A 23,803-nucleotide genomic window follows, 5' to 3' on the forward strand; every position below is an offset into this window, starting at 1 on the left:
CAAACGAGAAGACATGCCCTGTCTCCTCTGTCTTTCCGTTTTCTAAGTAGCACTGGCTTTGGTCTACAATAATTCAGTCTTTCTTCAAGCTAGAAATAGAATTCGAGCCGGGGCTCCGCCCTGTCCAGACAAGATATAACTGAAAAAAAGACCTCACAGAAAGAAAAATTATCTACATCTGACTAACTGAAGACACTCATTCCCAGAGTCTAGGGTTTAAATGCTCAAGACAGTTTCTGGATTCTGTGCTGTTTGCATTTATCATTCCTCTAGGTCCCCAAATGCTTCAGGTTAGTGAGGACTGCCGGTTCTCACATTTTTAATAGCTCTCCGCTTGAAAAAGGTTCTCAGTACACTATATCTAAACAAAAAAATAAATCACTTAATGTAAGCAGGTTCATGTTGCAACCTGAAATGCCATTTCCCATTTGACTGCCAAAGGCACAAATTGTTATTCTCAGTTGACTAAATAAGTGAAAGAATGGTACTTCGTTACGATTTCTTTTTCCTGGCATTCTTTTTTTTTCCTTCTACAGTTTCTTTTATAGTCTTCTACAGCTATAGGTCAGAATAGTTTTCCTGTTGCTAGGACAACCGTGTAAATAAGTCAACTTTAAAATTCACTCTGGGGGTATGGAGCTGCCACATTTCCGGCTACCTAAGCCCTGCTGGGTGTGTGTTGCATTCTTCCCTGCAGACGGTGGATCATGGCCATTTAACTGGCCTCCCTCCATTGCAGCCACCATCTTTCTGGCCAGGAAAATCCCACAAGCCTCTGAGAGGCCCCTCTCTAACTGCTGGGACTCCTACACACACACATCCGGTAATGGTCTTCTGCACTAAAAGGAGAGGAATGTAAGTCCAATGTTACACTTCCCCAAATGCAGAGCCGAGATTAGAGGAGCATGGTGGATATATGCCTCCCCAACTCCTCCAAGCATCTTTGGTGCCTCCCACTTATTACACGATGCTACAGAGCAATGATTAAAATAAGGAGCACTAAGAACACCTTTGGAGGGGCAGCATAAAGGGTCTGGGAAGCCCTTGAGAAGGGGCTCTTTATATTCAAAAGGCTCTAACCATCTCTCCACCATGTCCACTGTCCTGCTGCAGCTTTCCAGATCTATCTCACTAGAGGTCCAGTAACTCCTACAAGGGACCAGCCTATGCCTGCAGGAGGGGGTTCTTCCTGTCATTTCAGAGAATTCTCCATTCACAGTTAATCTGTCCATTCTCCCAGGGCTCCTGGAACCCAAAGAATAGAGAAGGTACACATACTTAACTGAATCCCACTCCAGGGTCTGAAGATGAAAGACCCCAGTCCTAGGATAAGCCAACAGTAAAGGCGAACATATTTACAGAATCTCAAGGCTGCCAAGACTCAGCTCTCCACCGATACAAAATTTCTAGGCTTTCCTCCCGGTTGCTGCTCCTTCTTCATTGGTTGAACGGTGTCCCCCCAAAAGATACACTGAAGTCCTAATTCCCAGTACCTGTGAACGTGATCTGATTTGGAAACAGGGTCTCTGCAGATATAATCAAGTTAGAGGAGGTTAGTAGGGTGGACTTTTCATTCCATAAGACCACTGTCCTTGTAAGAGGAAAAAGAGACACAAAGAGAGAAGAGGGCTGACTGAAGATGGAGGCAAGGATTAGAATGATGTGTCTACCAGCCAAGGAAAGCCAAGAATTGCCAGCAAACACCAGAAACTAGAAGAGTTAAGGAAGGATCCTCCCGCGGAGCCTTCAGAGAGAAAGCATGGCCTGCTGACACCTTGATTTTGGACTTCCAGCCTCCAGGACTGTGAGACAATAAATTGTTGTTTTTAAGTCACCAAATTTGTGGTACTTGGTTACAGCAGCTCCAGGAAACTAATATAAAGAGCAGTTTCTCTCTCACAGAAAGTCAGGACGTTTGTGAATGGAATTGTCCTTCGAATGAAAGCAAAGCTGCTTGTGAAAGCATAGGGTACACACAGCAGATTCTCCTGAGCCAGGAGGCAGCAGGCTGGCCTCAATAGCAGTTTTACAGGAAAGGGCATGTGCAGCTACTTCTCCGGGGTGCAGCTCAGGCCCTGGCAATGTCTGGCTCCAAATTTAAAATCTGCCTATTAGGTGCACCTAGGTTGAGCATCCGACTCTTGATTTCAGCTCAGGTTGTGATCTCGGGGTCATGGTATTGGGCCCCGCGTTGGGCTCCACACTCAGCACAGAATCTGGTCGTCCTTCTCCCTCTGCTTCTCCCCACACAAGTGCGCGCATGCTCTCTCTCTCAAATAAATAAAAAAAAATTTTTTTAAATCTTTAAAATCTGCCCATCAGCCACCTGCCAGCTGTTAGGGAGACTCAGGAGCTACTTTACCCCTGGGAAGCTCTAGAGGACAGCAGGTCTGGAGACCTAGGAGCTCCCAAGAGGACTATAACATATATATCCTAGGGCCCCACCTAAAGGAGGCAGGGGGGACAGACAGCAGGATAGGCCATAATGGTGGTGCCCCACAGTCGTAACATATATATCTAAGGCAGCCCAGGGCACTGTAACTAGAAAGAGAACCAGGTCACAGTCACCAACACCAAGGTCAAACAGCAAGAAAGGTGGTACAGACAATCAAGTCTAAAGAGCTAGATGCACATTTTGAAGAGCTACTTGTACACACTGGCAAATTCACCAAATATTTACTGAGCACCTACTATGTACCAGGCATTATCGGGGGCATTAAGGATATAGCAGTGAATACATCAGGTAAAAATCCCTGCCTGAGTTTTCATTGTAATGGAGACAGATGTCCCCGCCCCCCCCCCCAAAAAAGCAAAATATTAGACAAGGATTTGAGGAGTAGAGAAGGAAAAAGCAGAGGAAAGGATAGGAAATGCTGGGAACAGGGGTGGTATTAGACTAAAGAGAGTAGAGGAAGGCCTCAAAGAGAAGGTCAAGGACAGAGAATACGCTCTGCGGCTATCTGGGGGAAGGGCCTTCTAGGCAGCATTCTAGGAGTAGCAAAAGCAATGGCCACAAGATGTGGGCTGGAACCTTCAAAGGATAAAAAGGAGGCCTATGAGGCTGAAACCAAATGGACATGTGGGCAAGCATGCACATGCACACAGACAACCCTCAGATCTCACAGGGCTCTGAGGACATGGGCTCTGACTCTGTGGGAGTGACACGATCTGACAAGTGTTTAACAGGATCACTCTGGCTGCTACATGGAGGGCAAGGGCACAGTCAAGGGGAGACCAGGGAGGAGGCTCATGCAGCAACAGCCACACCGTTGCTAGAGTGGAGGATTACAAATCTTGGCCAATGTGGTACGATCAGTGAACTCCCCTTCTGAGTAAGTATCCTAAAGAAAAAAATCATTAACTGATCTCTCAGCACCACCCAGTGAAAAATTTGGCCATTCTTTGCTTAGTGAAACTACATGCAAGTCAACGATCACGTTCACCTTTATTTAAGGAGAAATGGTCTACCTTATTCATCAGAATTCTGATACACTGTACCCATTAATTACATCTTTATATAGGCAGTCAAAACACTGAAAGGTAGAAGTACATTTTCTAAAATGATTATTAAATTATTATGTTGTTAAATTATTAAATTTTTAAAAAAGTTATCTGTGTCTGAGAAGAAAATGAGAAGAAATACGTTAGAACATAACTTTTCTTGATGGTGACAACAATTCTCATTTCAACATCAGACCTTTTTAAGTCTGTTTACCTGGGTAATTAGAAGCAAGTATAACCTGCCATCTGGCATGACCACCATCTCTTTGTGTCCATACAATAAGTCTTGAGCTCTTTGACAGGTGAGGGCCTTTGCCTGCCAGTCTCAAGAACCTAGTAAGTGGGGGGCGCCTGGGTGGCTCAGATGGTTAAGCGTCTGCCTTCGGCTCAGGTCATGATCCCAGGGTCCCGGGATCAAGTCCCGCATCAGGCTCCCTGCTCCTTGGGAGTCTGCTTCTCCCTCTGCTTCTCTCTCTCTCTCTCTGTCTGTCATGAATAAATAAAATCTTTAAAAAAAATAAAAATAAAAAAAAATAAAAAAAAAAGAACCTAGTAAGTGGGAACTGTGGAGAGGAGATAAAACAGGACACTTCTGTGGACAGAGAAGTATGTATTAGCAATTACAGTCCTGGAGGAAGGATATTCTGCTCTGGTACATGAACACTTTTTCTCTGTCTACCAGCTCTTTGACAACAGCAAACAAGTCAACTTGCAACTCTTCAGTGAAGGTGGACTCAATTTATGAGGAAGACACTCCTTTTTTTTTTTGGCTCGAGTTCCTTCTACTTACTATCACATTTTTTGAGAGGATAGACCATGGCAGGGGGAGGGGGAGAACAAATAAAATTCAAATTTAAACTGAATCATCAGTATATGGTGGAAATTCTTCTACATTGGTTAAGAGCATAGGTTCTGGAATTAAACAACTTGAGACGGCATGGGGGCTATCTAAGTGTATTAGTCAGGATTTTGCAGAGAAACAGAATAGGACATGTGTGTGTACTGAAAGAGATTTGTTTTTAAGAAACTGACTCACACAACTGTGGGGGTGGACAAGTCCAAAATATACAGGGCATGCCGGCAGTCTAGTTACCCAGGGTTGAGTTGAAGTGGGAAGCCTGAGTCCACAGAAGGCAATCTGAAGGTAGAATTCTTGCTTCCTCTGGAGGACCTCAATCCTTTCTTCTGAGGCCCTCAACTGACTGGATGAGGCCCACCCACATTATGGAGGGCAATCTGCTCTGCTCAACGTCTACTGACTTAAATATTAATCTCATCTAAAAGATACTGACACAGTAACATCTAGACTGGTGTTTGACCAGAAACTGGGCACTAGGGCCTAGCCAAGTTGACACCTAAAATTAAACATCACACCCAATTTCCCATTTGAAGAAAATGTGAAAGGTCACAAGACAGCTGTGGTTGTGGCTCTTACATGAGATAGTCCATGTAAAATGCTTATTAGTTCATTGACGGATGTGTATGAAAGGGCTCACACATATACATGCTAGCCATCATTATCACTGCCACCACCACTAGTGTTTCTAGTTACAGGGTGGACTGCAAGAGTTTCACCTATTTTAGTTACCATCGATGCAGATACATATGGCTGCACCAGCACTTCATAGGAGAACTTTCATGATTTACTTTTAGGTATTATTCATTTAAACAAAACAACCAGCTGATGTCATCAAACATCATCAGGCCAGTGGAGATAGAAGCCCAGGCCAAATGAACTCAGGAAAAGACCGACTGGTTCCAGAGCACTGTGGTGCTCTATTCCTTCACAAAACTGGCCTTGACTTGCGCTCCCATCATACATTCCACATGTGATACCTGGGTTTGGGAGCATCTTTACCAAGAACATTACCCTGGAAAACAAAGTTGGCTATAAAACAGAATCCCAAAAGAAATACCTGGGGCATGGGGAGGGGCAAAGGATGTAATGGTAGACCTTTAGAAAAGTCCCTCTTTCGCCATACATGAAAAAAAACCACATGCAGAATCCTGACACAGAACATCATAAATGCAAGGCCCTCTCCCCTCCTTCTATCCCCAGAACTCAGACAATAACAAAGGGTCAGGATTTTTAAATGATCTTCTGATCTCCTGACGAAGTGGTATGGGTTTCTTAATCATCTAAGAATTGTGCAATAACCATGTTTTAACCACAGATACTCAATGACATGACCTTTCCTTGCATTCAGTTATTGAGTTTACTTGTACCTTTCACAGCAATCATCACAGTTAGCTATATTTACTCTTTTAGTCCAGGTGATAGTTTATGATGGAAGCATTTAATTGTCTTTTATCATTTTGATTTTTAAAGATATTTTTAAAGTTTTTTTAATAGCTTTTATTTTAGAGCAAATAGATTTTATGCCACACTCCGTGAAAAGGGGTAAATAATTACTTTGTTCTTATATATAAGACCTTCTAGCATTTTCAGGGTCACCAAAAAGTTTCTCTTTTCTGTAGGTAATAGTTTTAATGTTTCAATATTTCCTGTGCCAGTAATACAAGTGGGAAGACGGAGCACAATAGTTAACTTTCCTAGAAATTATCACATATACAGCAGAAACTATTCTCCAAACAATTACCCATTTGTGGGTCCTGAAATCAGCTATGGGTTTACAATCAGTATTTTGTTTAACTGAGTATAGTGAACACTCCGGAACTGAATAAAACAAAGTATACTACTACATGTTAAAAAGAAGACCCATTCCTAAAACATTACAAAAGCTGAATATTGCTTTGTGCTACTTTCGGTTGTATGTATGAATGCATGTGTGGGTGCATGTTGTGTATCCTAATCTGAAAGATTTTAAAAACATGAAAAATATGAGCTTTGGAACTAATTAAACATATCCTGTGATTTGGCTCTAGACCCCATTCTGGCAGACCCATGAGAAGAGAGAGCTGGTTCCCAGGAGCTTTTAAGAAAATGTAAGAACTGAGGTAAAGGCTTCAACAGAGGGCAACAGAGGAAAATCAAAGACCCCAAAACCAGCAGCAGAAGAGCAGCCACGCCCACCACCTACTCAAAAGGAGCTGACAAATCCAAATTCCCAAAATATATGAGGAATTCTAATGTTAAGAAAGGTGAACAACAAAGTCAATAAGAAAAATGATTTTCTGGAAAAGTCTAGTAGATTTAAAAATAGTATGTTTGAGAAGTTTAAAGAGATTAATAAAAGCACACTTTTCATTAAAAATATTAGGAAATTAAAAATACAGGAAGGGACAAAAAAAGAAACTGATACGAAAAATACCAAAAGAACAAATTAGAAATCTTGGAAAATATTTTGAAATATCTTTAGAGACAGCATCAAGTCTAGACTGAAGTGAGATGACCAAAAAAAAAAAAAAATAGTAAACTGGCAGATAGTGCTGGGGAATTTCCCCAGGACACAGCAGAGAGAAAGAGAAAGAGAGAAATACGTACATATAACAGAACACATCTGTCATAGAAGATGAATTATAAGTCTGGAATAAGGGTTCCAGGCAGGAAAAGAGGAGGGACTGGTGGAAATTCACCATCTGAAGAGAGTATACTGGAGAATGTTCAAAACTGAAGAAACGATTCAACAGATGAAAATACCTTTGAGTACAAAGTGATAAATCCACACCTAGACACTGTAGTGAAACCATAAAATATCAGGAATTAAAAGAAAGCTGTGATGCTTAAAAGCTATCATAAAGTATTACAGCAGACTTAGAGTTTATCAGAAAATTTTAGATTAAAGTATGTGTGTAAGACACTACTGATGGCCTCACCTCAAGGCCTATTCTCAATTTTGGTGCCACCTCTTTCCGGCTATGGAAGGCTACATGGCACAACTCTGGCCAACGAAATGGAAAGTCTTTTGGTTGGTGCTGTCAGAAAAGCCTCTGTTTTGGGGCACCTGCGTGGCTTAGTCGTTAAGCAACTGCCTTCGGCTTGGGTCATGGTCCCAGGGTCCTGGGATTGAGCCCCACGTCGGGCTCCCTGCTCGGTGGGAAGCCTGCTTCTCCCTCTCCCATTCCCCCTGCTTGTGTTCCCTCTCTCACTGTGTCTCTCTCTGTCAAATAAATAAAATCTTAAAAAAAAAAAAAAGAAAAGCCTCTGTTTTTCTAACAAAAAAAAGGGGGTGGGACACTCCTTGGTAAGTGCATCTTTCTTCATCCATTTGCCCTTTCCCAATTTCTTGCTGCCTGATGGATGGATGTGATGCCTGGAAATGCAGCCGCCAGCTGCAGCAGTGAAGCAGCAAGAATGAGGAGAAGCCAAGAGTTCTGGGTGACGGAGCAGAAAGCTGGGTGGAGCCGGAGTCCCTGATGGCAAGCCCATCTCCAGATTTGTGTTGTGTAAGAAAAATAATGCCTATTTGTTTGTTTCTAAGCAGGATTCCTACTACTTGTAGTTGAATATCATTTTAACCAAAGAGTAAGAATTAAGAATAAGCTCCATAAGAATAGGATGATATAGGGCCCTCCGCAGCGAGCCTGCCGCGACCGGGCGGAGACCGGGGAGGGGGCGCCGGCCTAGCCCGCCCCCCGCCCCGGCCCGCCCCGGCCCGCCCCTCGACAGCCATCCGAGTGACCTGCATGGGCTCCTCCTGCAGGGTGTCCAACAAGGCCAATGACGCAGCATGGGTAGTGGAAGAGGGCTACTTCAACAGTGCTCTGTCGCTGGCTGACAAGGGGAGCCTGCCAGCTGGTGAGCACAATTTCCCTTTCCAGTTCCTGCTTCCTGCCACAGCGCCCACGTCCTTTGAGGGCCCCTTTGGGAAGATTGTGCACCAGGTGCGGGCCACCATCGACACACCACGTTTTTCCAAGGATCACCAGTGCAGCCGTGTGTTCTATATTTTGAGCCCCCTGAACCTGAACAGCATCCCAGACATTGAGCAACCCAACGTGGCCTCCACTACCAAGAAGTTCTCCTACAAGCTGGTGAAGACGGGCAGCGTGGTCCTCACTGCCAGCACTGACCTCCGTGGCTACGTGGTAGGGCAGGTGCTGCGGCTGCAGGCTGACATTGAGAACCAGTCAGAAAGTGTCCTACAAGGCCAAGCGCTGGGTCCATGATGTGCGGACTATCGCAGAGGTAGAGGGTGCAGGTGTCAAGGCCTGGAGTCGGGCACAGTGGCAAGAGCAGATCCTGGTGCCTGCCCTGCCCCAGTCAGCCCTGCCAGGCTGCAGCCTCATCCACGTGGACTACTACCTGCAGGTCTCCCTGAAGGTGTCTGAAGCCACCGTGACCCTCCCTGTCTTCATCGGCAATATCGCTGTGAACCACGCCCTGATGAGCCCCTGGCCAGGCCCAGGGCTGCCTCCTGGGGCGCCAGTCCCCGTGGTGCCCTCGGCGCCGCCCCAGGAGGAGGCCGAGGCTGCAGCCAGCAGCCCCCGCTTCGCAGACATAGTCTCCCTCTCCACGGAGAGCCACTCACATGAGCAGCCGTTGCCTGCTGCCTTTGGCTCTGTGCCTGGTGCCCCTGAACCCCGTCCTCAGGATGGCAGCCCTGCCCCCCACGCATTGCCCCCTCCCTTGTGCATCTCCACAGGTGCCACTGTCCCCTACTTTGCAGAGGGTTCTGGAGGGCCAGTGCCCACCACCAGTACCTTGATCCTGCCCCCAGAGTACAGTTCGTGGGGCTATCCCTATGAGGCCCCGCCATCCTATGAGCAGAGCTGTGGTGGTGCAGATCCCAGCCTGACACCCGGGAGCTGACCCTGTGCCACCTTCTCCGGGTGGGCTGACCTTTGCCCTGGGACCGGGCACCCAGGGCCTCGTGCCTTCTTCGCTCCCGGCCTGACCCGGCCCACTCAGGACCCGCTGCTGCCCAGCTGCTCCTTTCAGCCTCTGCCTAGGGACCAGCCTCTCCCCAGGGGCCTGGGGCCTGGAGAGATGCCGTGTAAATAAAGTGCTTCATTTGTAGAGCTAGGCACAGGACAGCCTCTCGGGCACCCTCTTCTCGCCCGGTGCGCGGCAGCCTAGCCCTGGGGGCTGCTCCTGGGCATGCACCCCCCTCCTGGTCCTGCTCGCCCTTCCTTCAGTCCTGGAACCCCATCCATGGGCCGCCCCATCCTCTCCAGTGCATGTGCCCCTCTCCTTGGTTCTGGGCCCTTCCTTCCAGGTGCCTAGAGCTTAGAAGACTGGCCCCGGGGAGTGGGACCATCATGGACTGACTGGGTACCTTTAACTCAGGCCAGGGCTGGTGCTCGTTCTCATGGTTCTGCTTAAAGATATGCCCTCAGAGTGCGGCTTGCATGTCTGGAGCCTTGGTGTTAATTTTAACATGTATTTGTAACGTGGGGAGAAGACCACCCCTGTAAGGTTTTATTGACACACTTTGGGCTTGCCCATCCAGCACCCATCGTTCCAGGTGGTGGAGTTCAGATCTCCTGCACCAGAGGAAATCCTGTGGGGGGTGACCAGGTGGGCTTGCCCACGTTCCCACACCTTGTGCTGTTCCCTTATCCTTGGCCTCAAGTCTCAAGTTCCTGCTGTCACCACTGCCACCCACGTCTGGCTCTGAGGGATACTGCTGCTCATCTCCCATGAACACCCAGGCCCATGCCTGCTCCTGAGGTCCCTTTCAAATGCCTGTTGTCTAGGATTCAAGGAACCCAAGAACAAATAAAGTCAGGGTTCGGCAGAAAAAAAAAAAAAAAAAAAAAAAAAAAAAAAAGAATAGGATGATATATATATATATATATATTCTAAAACAGAAGAGGAACTTCAAGAGGGAAGGAAACAAAAAGTTTTGATTAATCCAGCAGAAGGCAGGAAACGGGAAAATATAAAGAAAATAAATGGTGGGGCGCCTGGGTGGCTCAGTCAGTTAAGTGTCTACCTTCAGCTCAGGTCAGGATCCCCAGGGTCCTGGGATGGAGCCCCGCATCGGGCTCCCTGCTCTGCCAGGAGCCTGCTTCTCCCTCTCCCTCTGCCCTCCACCCACCCTCCCCCCGCACCCCTCTCCCACCCCGGCTCGTGCTCCTCTCTCTCTCAAATAAATAAATAGAATCTTTTAAAAATAAATAAATAAATAGTAAGCAAAAAGATACTGTCGTTGAAATAAGTCCAAATATATCAATATTTGCAATAAATGTAACCAATGAAGAGGTCATATTATTATACTAGGCAAATAATGAAGCAAACAAAAAAACAGCTATCTGTTGCTTATAAAGGAGAAAAGGCAAAGAAAGAGTTGGAAAAGCAATTATCTTGCAAATTTGAACGAAAACAAAAACAGAAGAAATATCAATATCAAACAAAACATTATCGGAGAGAAAAAATATTAATATCACTAAAGGAGAATACTTGATAATAATAATAGAGAAATACAGTAGGGTAATGGAACAATTATGAATTTGTTTATACCTAGCAACAGAGCTTCAAGATATATGAAGCAAAAACTGACAAAATTATAAGGAGAAAATGACCACTCTATAACCACAGTGAGAGATACTATCAGAAGCTGAGAAATCAGGCAGAATATTTGAGCAATAAAATTTATAAGCTTGACCTGATATTTAGGTAGAATCCTGCATTTATAAACACCAAATGCTAATTCTTATCAATTATACATGGAACATTTACAAAAACAGAACAAGTACCACATCAGAAAGGAAACCTCAACAAATGTCCAACAAATGCGATCATACAGACCACATCCTCTTAATTGTAATGTAGGCAGTTAAATTAGAAAATGACAATATAAATGCTCTTTAAAACTATTTGTTTGAGGGCGCCTGGGTGGCTCAGATGGTTAAGCGTCTGCCTTCAGCTCAGGTCATGATCCCAGGGTCCTGGGATCGAGTCCCACGTCCCAGGGTCCTGGGATCGAGTCCCACGTCGGGCTCCCTGCTCCTTGGGAGCCTGCTTCTCCCTCTGCCTCTCTCTCTCTCTCTCTGTCTTTCATGAATAAATAAATAAAATCTTAAAAAAAAAACTATTTGTTTGAAATATTTAAGATACAATCCTAAATAAATCAGGAATTAGGAAATAACAATAAAAAAATAAAAAAATATTTAGAAATTAACAATGACTAAAGTACTACATATCAATATAACATGCAGTTAAAGTGATACATAGATGTAATTTTAAAGCCTTTTGTGTATTTTCTAAGTCACAAGAAGGAACCAAAATAATTTCAATTTAAGAAAAAGCAAACTAAAGAAAAGAGGAAGAGACAGAAAAAGGGGAAAAGTGAGAGGAATAAAGAAAGTAGAAATTAAACAGAAAATGAAAAAAATAGCAACTATTGTTAACAAAACCAAATTAAGCAGGCAAACCTATAGCACAAATAAATAATATTGGATAAAAGACTGAAAGAACCTTAAATACAGTAGCATTTTTTTTAAGATTTTTTTTTTCTTAGTAGGTTTCACACCCAGCACAGAGCCCAATGCAGGGCTTGAACTTATCACCCTGAAATCAAGACCTAGAGCTGAGATCATGAGTCAGATACTTAACCAAATGAGGCACCAGCCACCTAGGCACCCCAACAGTAGAGAGAGAAAGAGAGAAAGAAAAAGAGAAAGAGAGAGAGAAAGAAAGAGAGGGAGGGAGGAAGAAAGAAAGAAAGAAAGCAAGAAAGAAAGATCCATCACTCAATTCTATGGCAATATATGTGAAAATATGGAAGAAATGGCTGTTTCTCTAGAAAAATATTAACTCCTAAAATGGACTCAAAATAAATATTAAAACGTGTGCAAATCAGTCAGTGATAAAGAAAACAAGCTAATAATCAAAAATCTACATTCCCATCCTTCACACAAAGACCCAGACCCAGGCAGTCTGACAAGAGTTTTACCAAGTCATGGGGCGCCTGGGTGGCTCAGTCATTAAGCGTCTGCCTTCGGCTCAGGTCATGATCCCAGGGTCCTGGGATCGAGCCCCGCATCGGGCTCCCTGCTCAGCCAGGAGCCTGCTTCTCCGTCTCCCACTCCCCCTGCTTGTGTTCCTGCTCTCTCTCTCTCTCTCTCTCTCTCTCTCTGTCATATAAACAAGTGGAATCTTAAAAAAAGAGTTTTACCAAGTCTTCAAGACACAGATAATCCCAATCTTAAGCAAACTCACTAAAGAATATTAAAAAGGGGGTAATCCACTCAACTCATTTAGTGAGATTAATAACAAAGACAGTCCAAAAAAAAAAAAAAACCCACAAATCCTGAAGATAAAGTTCATTTATTAAAATAGTTACAATAATCCTAAAACGTAATGCTAGCCAATCAAAGCAGAGTTTATCCCAGGAATAATATTATCGACAAAATCAGAATATCTACTAATAAAATACACCATATCAAAAGACTAAAGATTAAAATATAATCAGTTCAATAAATGCTTTTATAGAAATCTTCAATAAATTTCAACACTCATTCATGAGACAGCATGGTTACAAACCAGACCAGTAGGAAACTTCTTTGATCTGAAAAGCAGTATCTATCTAGACCTCACACAACTGCTATTCTTAATATTGAGACCCAAATTCTTTCAAGTCAGTCACAAGTACAGACTACATCTATTTATCATTGTACCAGAGGTCCTACCCAATGCAATGATTTAAGAAATAGAAAATGGATATATAGAATTAAATGAAAGAGAACTGAACTTATTTGTAAATGATGACTATATACATTAAAAAAAAAAGAATCTCAGAGAAACTATTAAAGAGTTCAGTAAGGTTGGTGGTTTCAATATCAATCTATAAAAAATGAAGAGCTCTCCTAAACCCTGTGATAACCTATTATAAAACAAAATAGACTAAAAGATCTCTTTTACATTAGCAGTAGCAACCACAGTAACAAAAAACCCAGAAATAAAACTACTAATAAAAGATCTTGAATAAGGCCAGCATGGACTTGGTTCAAAGATAAGCCTCTGAATCATAAAGATGGCAATGCTTTCCAACTGATGAACTAAATCAACGTTACTTGAATCCAAATCCTAAATTTTTAAGGAATATCAAAGGCCCCAGAGTAGACAATTTTGAAAATGAATAAAAAGGTGGAATATTTATAAAGTTCTAGTAATCAAAACAGTTGATATTAAAGGTGGTCAAAGATATAAACGTCCAGTTATAAAATAAGTCCTAGGGATGTAATGTACAACGGTGATTCTAGTTAATAATACTGTTCTGTACATTTGAAAGTTGCTGAGAGTACATCTTAGAAGCTCTTATCAAAAAGGGTGCCTGGGTGGCATAGTTAAGTATCCAACTCTTGGTTTCAGCTCAGGTCATGATCTCAGGGTCATAGGATCAAGCCCCAGATGGACTCCACGCTGAGCATAGAGTCTGCTTGAGTTTCTCTCTCCCTCTCCCTTTGCCCCTCCCCGTGCACACAGGCGTACCATGCACACTCTGTCAACAAATAAAGAAATCTTTAAAAAAAAAAAAAAAAGTTAGGGGAGCCTGAGTGGCTCAGTCAGTTCAGCGTCTGCCTTTAGCTTAGGTCATGATCCCAGGGTCCTGAGATAGAGCCCCACCTCAGGCTCTCTGCTCAGCGGAGAGACTGCTTCCCACTCTGCCTCTCCCCACCACTCGTGCTTACACCCTCTCCCTCAAATAAATAAAATCTTAATTGATAAATAAATAATAAAAAATTTTTAAGTTCTCATCAAGGAAAAAATCTGGTAACTGTGTGGTGATAGATATTAACTAGACTTCTTATGATGAACATTTTGCAATATATACATTACCAAATCATGTTGTACATTTGAAAGTGATATAATGTTATATGTCAATTATATCTGAATTTTTAAAAAAAGTTGGCACTGGCATATGAAGAGACAAAGGTTGCAATACAAAAATACATCTATGTATAACTAGATCATAATGTATGACAGAAGAGCATTACAGATCAGTGGTGAAAGGATAAGTTTTTCTGGGACAACTGGCTTTCCATCTGGAATTAAATAAAAGTAGATACCTACCTGATGTCATACACAAAACCAAATACCAGGTGGACTAAAGGCCTAAATACAAAAACACAAACTCTAAAATTTTTGTATATAGGACACATTTTGGTTGAAAGATGGATATTTTAAACCAGACCTAAAAAACACAAACCATAAGGACTGATAAATCTAACTATATTGCAATTTAAAACTTGGCTTGCACAAAAGACACCAGAGACAAAGTAAAAAAGACAAGTCACAGATCAGTATTTGCAATACAAACAAATGTCAAAAGATCAGTATGCAGGATAAAGATCATATCAAAAGATAAATACAAATAATCCTAAATGAGTAAAAGATATGAACTGACTACGTGTAGAAGAAATAAAAATTAACTAACTGTAAGATTATCATTTCATACCCGTGAGACTGTATAAGTAAAATTTCTGGCAATACCAAGAATTCCCAAGGATGTGAGGAAGAGGAAATTTTCAAACATTGCCGGTGGTAGGGAAAACTGGCACTTCAGTGTGGAGAGCACTTTGCAGTGTCTAGTGAAGAATGGGCGGCTCCCTGCAGTCCAGCAATTCCATCCTGGGCACATTTCCTAGAGCAACCAGCACCTGCGTACAACTCTCCACTCCCTCAAATACACAAACATGCGTAGCACAAACTGTTGGGAATAGCACAGCATTAGAAAAAACTTAAACATTCAACAGAAAAATGGGACAATAAATGGCATATAGTCATGAAAGAGAAAACAAAACTACACAGCAGATTCCTCACTAGAGCCACATGTCCCAACGTGGTTGTATCACTGACCTAAGAATGATGGTAAAAACAAACTGCAGGATACTATGCCCAGCATACCATTTATATGAAGTCTGAAAACATACAAATCAATATTATATGCCGTTTATAGACATGTTCGCTTGTAGAAAAGCCATGAAAGCATACAAATAATAAATATTAATTATTATTTCTGGGCAGGCCTAAGAATTACAGGTTGAGGAGAGGTACAGAGGGAGATTCCAATGTGTCTGTCATGTTTTTAACCCAATGATATTGGCACTGTACTAGCTATGATTCTGGGCGATGAGCTCATGAATTTTTGTTGAATTAGTGCTTCATAGTTTATAAATACATTATAGATGTTCTTCTGTATGTACCAAACTATTACCTAATACAAAAGTTTAAAGATGTAATAGAAGAAAACACCTCTGAAATTAAGAAATAAATCTTCAGATCTAAAAGATACATCATGTTTTGGGGAAGACTGATACAGGTAAATTGCTTAAAAGATGTTTAGGTTATAGAACTCGGGCACACAGAAAAATCCAGTCATTAGGGGGAAACCCCAAGGTGATCATGTGAATGCTTCCCTACACTGGTTAATGGAGAAGACAATGGGACAAAGTCCAAAAGCTCTGCAGGAAAGAGACCCATCTGAGTTGCTGGTCCAGAATACATACAACAGAAAGGCATATGTCAAAAAGGAAAAAGCAAAAACCCTCAGGGAAGATGGTATCCAGGAGCCATTCTCAAAGATTCTTCTGCATGAGTAACTCTGGCCACTGAGGGGTAAACGGAGAAGATATGGTCAAGGGGAAGAAGGGGTGTTATGCATGAAACCCATTTACACAAAGAACTAAGACCAAACAATGTCATAAACATGATTACAGGGGATAAACATGAACAATCTTAGCTGCATAAAATCATAATATAAAAAAATAGGGAAGTTGAGGGAGAAATAGAGAACATAAAACTATTAACTCCATATTCTTAAAGAGAAGTTGACAGAAACTGCCTATATTTGGCAAAATGTTATGAAATGTTCAAATTGGAGAATGAGTACAAAGGTGTTGCTTATGTCATTATCCGCTTTATTAAGTATGTCAGATACAAATAAATTGTTAGTAAGAATTGTTCAAATCTACAAATGACTGAAGAGAGACAATAATTGAGTGCCAAACTTTGTAACCATTTGCTTTTTAAGAAGTGGAGCCAACTGACAGCAATGTGATAAAACCATTCTTTCACTTGCTTTTCACTGTACCGTCCTGAATGAGAAAGAAAGGGGATGGAATTACAAGTAGCTTGCTTGGAATTCTGCATAGCCCTGGATACCCCCCTGTGAGGGTGTGAAGGCATGTGAAAGCCATCTGTGTTGTAGCAGAAAACAAGTTGAGAGGCACTGAATCAGAGCATTCAAATCAAATAATGAATGCAAACTGGACTCTCACCATGAGAAACTACACTCACAGGGAGAAGGAAAAGTGACAGAGACACTTTAAAATAAACAGCAAAACAACAATGAAAAAAAAAATCTCAGTCGCTATTTGGTCAATAATTTTAAACTGCAGACCCATCAAATCTTTTCAACTTCTATTAACTAATAGCAACACCGATGGTTGGGTTTCAAGACCTTCCATTCTTTCAGAGTCCTTTGGAAAAAGCACAAAGGGAGAAATAAAATGCCAAAACACTAGGTCTCCAGAAAAGCCTCTGGAATTAAAGAGATGGTAAAATTCTCAACAATGTGATGTCAGAATAATCGATGGGACTGTGAATCTTAATCTAAAGAATCTATGAGACTATGACTCTTCATCAGTTTTATTTATTTTTAATCCACATATGACACAAGAAAAATGTTACAGAAAACATGGACAAATTAGCTGACCATCTCCTTTGTCACTGCTACTCTGCTTAAGCCAATGAAGAGGCCTAGACCCAGCATGGAGAAAGAACCAGGCACAGAGCCAGGAATGGAAGATTTTAATTATTATATTTTATTCAGAAACAAAATAAAATTATAGTCATAAACAACTGACATACAGATATACAGAGAAAGTTTTAATCTTTAAAATAAAAAGAGAGACTGTCACTACTTTAAGTACTAAAAATATTTCCTTTCAAAACACACCATGTTTTTAGGTTCATGTAGCAATTCTTTCCGAAGGCCTCTCACAGTGATGGTATTTTTCTAAGGTGTGTTGTTCTTTCTAATCCATACAGGTGATTCACTGGAGCCTCTTATTAAGGCTAAAGACATTCTTAGGCCCTTCCCTGAGCTTTGACCTACAGATATAAATGGGTGGGGTAGAACTAAGTAAAGAAGATAATTTCAATCAGACTGGAGCCAAGAGTGAGACATCATCCATGATAATACCACATGTTAAAACACTTTCAGAAGGCAGCACAATAATTCTTGAAGAACCAGATAAGCTTGTGAATAAAATTATTGCCTTTAATTTGGCTGAATATAGTGAAACTGTCCTCAAGTTAATCATGTCTCTACCCCTTTCACTAAGGAGTACAAAGAAAATAGAGCCATTAAGGCCTACCCAGTCACATCCCACCATGGTTATCCCCATTCCCTTTTGAAATTCTTTCCCCAGGCCTAACTTGATCCCCTGCTCTTTTAAATCCTAATAGATTGAGAAGAGGGAATATCCTAACAGAGTTAGAAGATAGAAAAGGGCTCTGAGGAAAATAGGAAGAACATGACAGAGCCTCAGATAGGAGAGCAAGTGCTATTAAACATTAATCTTGTTTTAAAAGATTTCCTTTCTGTACCTTGAATCAAATACATTTTTTTCTTTGGAGTGGGGAAATAATTTTACATTACTTATCTTTCCTTAACAAGGTTAAGGCACATTAAAAAGAAAAAGAAAAAAAAATTCACTATCATATAATAGGGACTAAGGGAAAAAAGTAAACTACAGAGACGATCCAAAGGGAGCATTATTTCAAACATGTCTTAGAGGTTTCAGTTGCCAATTTTGTGAGGAAAGACATTTCTCGAAGAGGTGGGCAACTGTCTCCTCACTGCATTCCTTTAGGACAGGACCAAATACAATGTGTTAATTTTGCTGCATCAGTGGACGCAACTCTCACCTATTGCCAAGTCAAGCAAGAAGAGACCAAGCCCCCAAGCGGAACTTCTGGACACATGTGAGACTCGAGCGCTTACTGCGCTACTGTTCACCAAGGTGAGGCTTCCAGCAAATACCTGAGTGGCCTGTATCTATGCGGCAGGTTCCTTTGGGGAAAAACAGAATAAGCCTGTGGATGTCTAAAAGAAATCACCCGACAGATGTAAGGAAGAAAAGTTAATGAAATGTCATCCAAAATATACTAACTTCCAACAATGAAATGTCTTTCAAACTATGCTAGCTTCCAACTAGTAGTAGAATATAGCTTCATGCTTTCAAGTGACATGTTCTTTGGTTACGTATTACATGTGGACCAGACAAGCTGCCATTTGCTTAGTGTGTCAACTTGGAAGGGACAGCCTTGCCTAATCTTTTGGCTTAAGGGAAGTATCAAGAATGACTCCTGAATGAAAAGAACAAAATTGGGAACTGAAAAAAACTTCTTCTTTGCGTGTTTTAACTATATTAAGAAATATAACAATTATTATTTTGCTGGAAATGGAGCACACTTTTTGAGGTATTAATCATCAAATGTCAGAGCAGGAAGGTCCTGACATCATCTACTCCAAGGCTGCTACTTGACAAATAAGGAAGCAGAAGTCCAGGAGGTTGACAGGCTCGCTCAGTTTTGTGGCTTTGGGGGAAGGGCGGGCGGTTAGGACTGTATTCATTTCCTGGGGCTGCCATATCAAAGTACCAAAAAGTGGATGGCTTAAAACAACAAAAATGTATTGTCTCATGGTTCTTGAGGCTAGAAGTCTGAAATGAAGGTGCCACAAGGTAGGTCCCTTCTTGAGCGCTGTGAGGGAGAATCTATTCCATATCTCCCTCCTGGCATGGACCAGATTCCATGTCCCCCATTCCTCTGCTTGTAGATGGTATTCTCTCTCTTCCCTCTGCAGCCATCTGTGTCCAAATTTCCTCTTTTTATAAGGACATCAGTCATACTGGCTTAGGGCCTACCCTAAAGACATCATTTTAACTTGATTACCTCTTTACAGACCTTATTTCCAAATAAGGTTATATTCTGAGGTACTGGGGCTTCGAAGTTCAAGGTATCTCTTTCAGGGGGGACATAATTCAACATATATCAAGGACTATGAGAGAACACCACTCCGGACCTGAGGGGACCCCAGGTCTCCCACTTCCATGCCAGCAGCCTTTCTTATTTCTAAGATTCTCTCTGCTACTGGCACATACTGCACATTGTCGGGTCCAAAGATGACAGGCCCTATTTGCAAATCCAGGTAGGACTTCCCCCAGCCACAGTAAATTGATTTTGCCAAAGCCTATAAAACATTCAAAAACCAGCTGAGGGAAAAACATTATTCCATTTGGTCAGTAAATGTTCACCAAGGTATTTTAACATCCTGCCTCACAAAAGTGCCTGAACTACTTCTGCCACAGGCCGGTCCGCATCTAAAATGTCTGCTGTTCAGAGGAGGGGAGTCCAGGGAAACAGGACCGCAGAGGAAGAACATATAAAAGATCTCCCACATTGTCCAGGACAGCCCATCTCACACACCTTAGCCTGCCTAGGAAAGAAAACGCACGTGAGGAATTTCCTTTGGTGAGAAGACACCTCGAGGGCCTTGGGTTTCCAGCAGACCTGGGTTTCTTTCTGCCGCGCAGGCTATCTATATGGTGAGCAGGTGGCCCGTCGAGCAGGGTCAGAGGCAACAAGGGCCAGGCCCGTCCTTCGGCTTAGGGCTGCATCCTGACAGTGGCATTTCGCAGCGGTCTCTGTTCAGTCATCATTCACCCTGGTGCCTAAGTATTCTTGAGTCTGAAGATAACTGTCATACTGTCTATTTTCCATCATAAATTAATGACATCTGTAACAGTGAGTCATAACAAAGTCTATCCAAAGAACTGTATTAAAAATTACATGGAACTGATTTCTCTAAACGGCCTTTTAACAAACACATACCCGCCCTTTTCCATTAAGGCCTTTAGAATCCTGATCTACAGCTGGCCTTGGAAAATTGGGAATTATGTTTTACTGCACAAGATCTAACAAGTCTTTACAGTTCCAAAAATGTCTGAGTAAATAAAGAGCAGTAAGAGCAGAGCGGGATTAGATGGGATGCGGGTGGGGGGTGGGGATTGGTGGTGGTGGTACTTTTGAATGCAAACTCTGGGGCATTACTTTGTTCCAACAGGAGAAATCTTTTTCAGACTAGAAATCCTTTCAAAGGGCAATTTTTAAACCTTTCGAAAAACGCTAGGGTTGAGTGTTTAGGGTAACTAACTTGATTCTAAGCAACATTTAAAGGACTATTAATTATCTTAGAGTTAACATTTTGTAAACAGGGACACTGGACTGCCCTGGTTATATCCTCTGCCTGCTCAATTATCCCAGGAGAGATGTAACAATACCGAGTTATTTTATAAGACCCGATTGCCTTTCCTATCAACATGCTAGCAACAAATTCATCCAGACCTATGACAGATGCTCACGTCCACATACATCAGCCCCTAAGCCTCCTTTCTCCTCTGTATACAGGGATTACAATTTTTACCAGGAGGGGGTGAGAACTAAAAGAAAACACAGGAAAGTGCCTAGCACACAGGTCCCATCTTCTAGTCCCAGGCTCCCAAGGACAAAGCAGCACCTTCTCTTTCTCTCCAGAAGCATTTCATCGTTCCCTTGATGATGGTCTGAACATCCTGTGTAGTACCTCACGTCCAAACTCCTCCCTTATGTCCTGCACACAACACCCTCAATGAATTTCTGTCTCCCTCTTTCAAATAAAATATTTTTGTTTATATTAGACTACTTTAGAATTCCTATGTAGGAAAATTAAAAAATGAGTTTGCGTAAGGTGCCAGAAAAAAAAAAGGAAATGCAACAACCAAATATACAAACCTTAAATCCATAAGCATCCTGCATGTAAGAGATGCAAAAAAGAGCCAAATAATCCACAGGGTTGATCAATAACTTTAAGAGTGAGTTTATATATTTTAATCTAATTGTTTCTTGGCTCAAGAACCCATGGACTCCCTAGTGCCCAATGAAACAAAACCAATCTCTTCCCTTGGGCTTTCAAGGCCCTGGGCACTGCAGCCACTCTTTCCATCCAACTCAATTCTCCCAATTCTATCCTCTACAACCAGAATCAGTCCTGTCTCCCAGGCCCCACAAAATCTATCTTCATTTCTACTTTGGAGCCTGTGCATGTAGCCTTCCCAAGTACATTCTCTGTTCTTACTCAGGGATTCAGGTGGACCCACTTGGTTATCGCTAACTCCCCCAGGTTTTCTGAGTACTCCTAGCCACCACCCTTCACCTTTCTCAGGCACAACTCGGACAATGTGAACACTTGGGATCCATAAGGGGCCTTTTCATGTGTGTGGCTTAGTCTCCTAACTAGAATATACTTTCCTGGAGGAGAAGCAGTACATCTTACTTATTCTTTCATTCACTCATGCATTAAATATTTACAGAACACCTATAATATACAAAGGATCAAAGATATAAAAAGGAATTCATAAGACACAGCTATTCCCTTAAGGACCTCATGGTTTTAGTATGTCCCAGTACCAAACAGTGACAAGCACATAGAAGTCTTTACCCATCTGTTTGCTGGAAGGCTGACCGGTAGGAAGCTTGCCATGTAACTTTTTGCATCTAACTGATCACCAGAGTAATAAGCCCCCAATAAAGACACCTTAGATAAGTGAATAAAACTCCTGCTAAAAGAAATGTAAGTTATTTTGTAATCCCTTATCCACAATATATCAATCTTTGTAATCTTAAAACGATCAAGATTTGACTCTATATAAATAAAAGCCCAGCTCATCATTGAATATTTTTAGAAAAGCTTTACTTCAAATTTTTTTTTTCCTTTTTGCTACTGGTTTCTTTTACAGTTGGGAAATAAGTAAAATCTAATTTGCATTTTTGCAACATTTAGGTAGGACATTTTCATTTACATACCACCCAATCAATACTAGCAAACTAGCATGTTGTCTGCTAGTGAAGCTAAAGAGAAACAACCAATTCATTCCATAATAATTATAAAACTATCTTTCTGGTTTTACTTATCCATGGTAGTACATGTCCACTAAACTAATAAACATGAATGGTTGGGACTACTGAGTCATCACCATCCTGAAAATTATTACCTCTAATTCTCAAAAAAAAGAACACTGAACAAATATGCTTTTGTAAAACAGCTTTCTTTAGGTTTAATTTGCATAGCATAAAATTTACCTGTGTTAAAATGCCAATTTGATGTTTTAATAAATTTATATAGTTGTGCAACTGTCATCATAATTTAGTTTTAGAGTAATCACCCCAAAATGTTCCCTCAGCCCATCTGCTTACTCCAGCAAACCTGCTTTTCTTTCCTTCTATTAAATATGGGAAATGGCCTTTTCGGAAGCAGAGTTAACAATAGTACGTCCTCATGGAAGAGTATCCAGCCTTGCCCCACCCCTCCCCAACAAGGAATGAACTCTGGCACAGGACCTCTAACAGAACCTCAGAAGAGAGGAGGATCCAGGTATAGTGGTATTAACTTCTCACTGCAACTGAGCTTTCTTCCTCCAGAGACCATCCTTTATAGCTTTATAAAAATGGACTGGCCAAAATACCCAATCCTCAAACTTAATTTGAAGGGAAATCAAACTGACATCAGATAGAGGGAAGACTATAAAAAAGCCATTCACACTATATCAAAGCAAATAGAATGTGTGAATAGAGAGAGAGAAAACCGAGACAGAAATAAATGGCATGGCTTTAGGTTTCTATGAAAAGCACAACATAAAAAAAAGGAACAAATGTGCAAAAGGCCTATGCCAAACTTAAAAGGAAACATAATGTGAGAAGCAGGAGTATCTAATTGCTTCAAGAAACAAAGCAACTCAGGGTTAGGGAGAAAATTCATTAACTCAAGAATCCAAAGACAGATGATAAAACAGAATAAAATGGCAAAGAAGGTGTGACAGGCAGCATCTAAGATGGCCCCTGACAATCTTGTCCCCCGTTTTTCACGCTCTTCTATAATCCTTTTCCCTTGAGTATGGGCTGGATTTAATGATTTGCTTCTAACAAACACAATGTGGCAGAGGTGATAAGGTGGTATCACATTGAAGATAGGTTACAAAAAGGTTGTGGCTTCCATCTGGGGCACCCTCTCTTGTTCTCTCGGAGGAAACCCAGCTGCCATGTTGTGAGGTGCCTTCTGGAGAGGCTCATGTGTAGAGGAACAGATGTCTCCAGCTAATAGCTAGTGAGCACCTGAGACATCCTGCCAATATCACAAGTGACCTTGAAATCAGATTTTCCCCCAGTTGAGCCTTGAGAAGACTGCTGTCCCAGCTGACAAATGATTAAAGCCTTGTGAGAAATCCTGCATAAGAGGCATCTATCTAGCTAATCTACACCTGTATTTCTGATCCCTAGAAACTGTGAGTCAGCAATATTTATTGTTTTAAGCTGCTAAATTTGGGGATAATTGGGTGAACAGGAATAGAT

General features: G+C 41.7%; 2 protein-coding genes across 3 annotated transcripts in view; one reads left to right on the plus strand and one right to left on the minus strand.

The window, feature by feature from the left end:
- Positions 1–23,803, minus strand: part of LOC113937357 (SLX4 interacting protein) — a 193,028-nt gene that overhangs the window by 128,399 nt on the left and 40,826 nt on the right. The gene's annotated exons all lie outside the window — the stretch shown is intronic.
- Positions 3,090–9,545, plus strand: LOC113937437 (arrestin domain-containing protein 1-like). The gene is given in 3 exon segments (XM_035728824.1): positions 3,090–3,306; positions 7,982–8,531; positions 8,533–9,545. Coding segments are annotated over 3 exon segments (1,449 nt in total). The 3' UTR covers positions 9,215–9,545.

This window comes from Zalophus californianus, chromosome 8, assembly GCF_009762305.2.
Source record: "Zalophus californianus isolate mZalCal1 chromosome 8, mZalCal1.pri.v2, whole genome shotgun sequence".
In the NCBI taxonomy this organism is placed as follows: Eukaryota; Metazoa; Chordata; class Mammalia; order Carnivora; family Otariidae; genus Zalophus; species Zalophus californianus.